The sequence below is a fragment of the Lampetra fluviatilis genome, chromosome 67 (genome assembly GCF_964198595.1).
Source record: "Lampetra fluviatilis chromosome 67, kcLamFluv1.1, whole genome shotgun sequence".
Lineage (NCBI taxonomy): Eukaryota > Metazoa > Chordata > Hyperoartia > Petromyzontiformes > Petromyzontidae > Lampetra > Lampetra fluviatilis.
Window position 1 is genome coordinate 6,463,367 of NC_136341.1, and position 4,584 is coordinate 6,467,950.

The window sequence follows — 4,584 nt, forward strand, 5'->3', positions numbered from 1 at the left end:
GGCACAGGTGGTGCATCAGCCACTCATCTCAGTCAGTCGACCCGTGGCACCTGGGTCTGCCCCGTGACCAGCGGGTGTTCGACACTTCACGTGGCCTCAAGGTGCACGTGGCCTGGCACAAGCATCGTGTTGACGTCTCCGCCACTTAGTGGCGAATGGCGGTTGTTAGTGGAGGTGGTGGTGGCGGTGGTGGGGGTGTTGGGGGTGGTGGTGGTGGCGGTGGTGGGGGTGGTTGTGGTGGTGGTGGATGTGGTGGTGGTTGAGGTGGTTGTGGTGTTGGATGTGCATGTGGTGGTGGTGCAGGTGGTGGTCGTGATGGAGGTGGTGGTTGTGGTCCAGGTGGTGCAGGTGGTGGTGGTGGTGATGGTGGTGTTGGTGGTGGTGCACGTGGTGGTGGTGCAGGTGATGGTGGTGCAGTTGCAGGTGGTGGTGGTGGTGCAGCTGGTGGTGCAGGTGGTGGTGGTGCACGTGGTGGTGGTGCAGGTGGTGGTGATGGTGCAGGTGGTAGTGGTGCAGGTGGTGGTGGTGCTGGTGGTGGTGCAGCTGGTGGTGGTAGTGCAGCTGGTGGTGGTGGTGTTGGTGGTGGTGCACGTGGTGGTGGTGCAGGTGGTGATGGTGCAGGTGGTGGTGGTGCAGGTGGTGCAGGTGGTGGTGTGCTGGTGGTGGTGCAGCTGGTGGTGGTAGTGCAGCTGGTGGTGGCGGTGGTGGTGTTGGTGGTGGTGCACGTGGTGGCTCACCCGCCGTTGCCCCCCCCCCCCCCCGCAGGAGGAGCCGTTGCCGCGGCTGGGCGGGCCCCGAGACGCCGCTGCTCAGCGCCACCTCCACGCGCGACGTGGCGCTCTTCACCGACCACGTCGCCGTGCCCACTCTCAAGTTCCTGCACGCGGATGTGGTGCGGGGGGGGGGGGGGGTCACGTACGGAAGATGGAGAGAGGGGTGGAGGGAGAGGGGAGGGAGAGGGAGGGAGGGGGGGGAGGGAGGGAGGGAGGGAGAGGGGGGGGAGGGGGGGAGGGAGAGGGAGAGGGAGGGAGAGGGGGGGGAGGAGAGGGAGGGGAGGAGAGGGGAGGAGAGGGGAGGAGAGGGGAGGAGAGGGGAGGGAGAGGGGAGGGAGAGGGGAGGGAGAGGGGAGGGGAGAGGGAGGGAGAGGGAGGGAGAGGGAGGGAGAGGGGAGGGAGAGGGAGAGGGAGCGAGAGGGGGGGGAGGGAGAGGGGGAGGGGGAGGGGGAGGAGAGGGGGAGGAGAGGGGAGGAGAGGGGAGGGAGAGGGGAGGGAGAGGGGAGGGAGAGGGGAGAGGGGAGGGAGAGGGGAGGGACGGAGAGGGAGGGGGAGGGAGAGGGAGGGGAGGGAGAGGGGAGGGAGGGACGGAGAGGGAGGGAGGGGGAGGGAGGGAGGGGAGGGAGGGGAGGGAGGGAGGGGAGGGAGAGGGGAGAGGGAGGGAGAGGGGGAGGGGAGGGACGGAGAGGGAGGGAGGGGGAGGGAGGGAGAGCGGAGGGAGAGGGAGGGACAGGGAGGGATGGAGAGCGGAGGGAGAGGGGTGGGAGGGGAGAGTGAAGGGAGATTTGACTCCGTGGCTCTCTGTGCCCTCTCCTTCACGCAGGATGAGACGGACTTCACCGTCCTGGAGAGGATGAACCTCCCGGAAAGTCAACTGCAGCTCCTGGATCCCCGCTGCTCGCTCCACGCGAACGTCACGCGGGTACGGAGGCCGCGTCAACTCCACATTACCGTGGCGGACTTCCTTGACAGCATCAACATATAAGGATAGGTTTTTCACTTTCGCGACTGCTGGAATTCGTGTTCTATGGTTCTTTCGGTAAAGTCACGTAGATGGAAAAAAATTACGATGAAATAATAAAAATGGTACAAATGATTAAAATAATAAAAAAGAAGGTATTCACTTTATTGTTAATAAAAATAACGTATTCACTTTCTTTTTTTTATTAAAATAAGAAAAGTAAAGTATTCACTTAATTTTTTATTACAATAATAAAAAAGAAGGTATTCACTTTATTTTTTATTAAAATGATAAAAATAACAGTATTCACTTTATTTTTGATTAAAATAATTTAAATAAAGTGTTCACGTTATTTTTGATTGAAATAATACAAATACAAGTATTCGCTTTATTTTTTATAAAAATAATACAAATAAAATATTCACTTTTTTAAATAAAAAATAATAAAAAATAAAAGCATTCATTTTTATTTTTGATTAAAATAATAAAAAATAAAGTAATCACTTTATTTTTATTATTTTATTGTAATGGCGCCAAAAGGCGCACAACTCAAAGACAATGCACCATCAGGGGTAAGGTGTCAGTTTTGTTGCCAGATAAAAGGGTAAAAATCCAATTATCATATTTTGCTACTGGCAAAGGAGGTTCCAATGGTGTAAATGCTTTACCCCGAGCTCTCATACTCTGATGGTCCAACACCATGTGAGACTAGGCTCTAAGAAAAGCTGTCTCGGGTGTGGACCAATCAACTTCAAGGACAGTGCATACCAGAGGTGGGACAAAGTCATTGTTATGCAAGTCCAAGTCGAGTCGCAAGTCATCAAATTCATGACTCGAGTCTGACTCGAGTCCAAGTCACATGACTCGAGTCCACATCTCATAGGTGGGACAAAGTCATTGTTATGCAAGTCCAAGTCGAGTCGCAAGTCATCAAATTCATGACTCGAGTCTGACTCGAGTCCAAGTCACATGACTCGAGTCCACACCTCTGGTGCATACATTATCAGAGTTGTGTTTTTTGTTTGCATTATGGCTGCAGGTATTGTGGTCTATGCAAACATGACTCCTTGTAAAAAAAGGTGTCAGTTTTGTTGCCAGGTAGAAGGGTAAAACTCCAATTGTATTTTTTACTGGCAAATGAGGTTCCAATGGAGACAGTGGAAGTCAAAGCCGGTCTTTGCCTGTAAACATCTGGGGCAGATCACGGGCATTGACTCAAGCTAGAGACTGGCCGTGCCGCTGATGAGACACTGGATGTCAAAACCCGGTCCGAGGGTTTTGCCCGTCTTGGGGATGAGCGGAGGGAAGGCGTCCACCCCACCGATCGATGCGATTGGCTCACAGGCCCCGCGTGGCCTACCCACGATGCATTGCAGTTGAGCGTGCGAGCCGCGCTGCGATTGGTCGACGACGCAGTGCTGCCCCTGCGAGTCATCGACCCGGCGCTGGACGTGCAGATGATGGTGGACGCACTTCAGCAGCGGGGGTGAGTGGGTGGGTGAGTGGGTGAGTGGGTGAGTGGATGGTGGTGGGTGAGTGGGTGAGTGGGTGGGTGAGTGGGTGGGTGGGTGGGTGAGTTGGTGGGTGGGTGGGTGAGTGGGTGGGTGGGTGAGTGGGTGGGTGGGTGAGTGGGTGAGTGGGTGGGTGGGTGGGTGGATGGGTGAGTGAGTGGGTGGGTGGGTGAGTGGGTGGGTGAGTGGGTGAGTGGGTGGGTGAGTGGGTGGGTGGGTGGGTGAGTTGGTGGGTGGGTGGTGGTGAGTGGGTGGGTGGGTGGGTGAGTGGGTGGGTGGGTGAGTGGGTGAGTGGGTGGGTGGGTGGGTGGGTGGATGGGTGAGTGAGTGGGTGGGTGGGTGAGTGGGTGGGTGAGTGGGTGGTGGTGAGTGGTGGGTGAGTGGGTGGGTGGGTGGGTGAGTGGGTGAGTGGGTGAGTGAGTGGGTGGGTGGGTGGGTGAGTAGGTGAGTGGGTGAGTGAGTGTGTGAGTGAGTGGGTGAGTGGGTGAGTGGGTGGGTGGGTGAGTGGGTGGGTGAGTGAGTGAATGGGTGAGTGGGTGAGTGAGTGGGTGAGTGGGTGGGTGGGTGAGTGGATGGGTGGGTGAGTGGGTGAGTGAGTGGTTGAGTGGTGGGTGAGTGAGTGAGTGATTGGGTGGATGTGTGGTGGCTGAGTAGGTGAGTGGGTGGGTGAGTGCGTGCGTGAGTGCGTGAGTCGGTGAGTGGGATGAGTGGATGAGTGAGCGGGTGAGCGAAGTGAGCGATTGTCTCCCACGTGACACGCGGTCACCCCGCGACCCCCCACCCCCCTACCCCCCCACCCCCCCCCCCAGCCCCCCCGTGCTTGCCCCCGAGGCGCTGCGCGAGGCCGTGCTGCTAGCGCGCTCGCTGCGAGAGACGTGCGCCCGGCTGCAGTCGGCCGTGAACCGTCCCAGCAACGACCCGGCCGAGCGATCCGTGGGGCTGCGTCTTCGATCCCTCAACGACGCCCTCCGCTCCGTCGAGAGGGCCTTCCTCACATCATCCTCGTCGTCCTCGTCCTTCTCGTCGTCCTTCTCGTCGTCGTCGTCGTCGTCGTGGTCCTGCGGGGCGGACGGGAAGTCGTGGCGGTCCTACCCAGGCATCTCCCGGTGGGTGGGTGGGTGGGTTGTGGTGGGTGGTGGGTGGAGTGAGTGGGTGGGTGGGTTGGTGGGTGGGTGAGTGAGTGGGTGGGTGTGGTGGGTGAGTGGGTGGGTGGAGTGAGTGGGTAGGTGAGTGAGTGAGTGGGTAGGTGAGTGGTGAGTGAGTGCGTGAGTGAGTGGGTGGGTGGGTTGGTGGGGTGGGTGGTGGGTGGTGAGTGAGTGGTGGTGAGTGAGTGGGTGGG

The 4,584-nt window shown here is 58.0% G+C and overlaps 1 protein-coding gene across 1 annotated transcript in view; it reads left to right on the top strand.

The window, feature by feature from the left end:
• The window catches only part of LOC144952418 (inactive N-acetylated-alpha-linked acidic dipeptidase-like protein 2), a 26,030-nt gene extending 21,685 nt beyond the window's left edge, over positions 1–4,345 (top strand). The window contains exons 13-17 of the mRNA XM_078882814.1: positions 150–158; positions 766–892; positions 1,597–1,695; positions 3,111–3,218; positions 4,054–4,345. Coding sequence (XP_078738940.1) covers positions 150–158; positions 766–892; positions 1,597–1,695; positions 3,111–3,218; positions 4,054–4,101 — 391 coding nt within the window. The 3' untranslated portion in view covers positions 4,102–4,345. The remainder of the gene's footprint in view (positions 1–149; positions 159–765; positions 893–1,596; positions 1,696–3,110; positions 3,219–4,053) is intronic.
• The last annotated feature ends 239 nt before the right edge of the window (positions 4,346–4,584 follow it).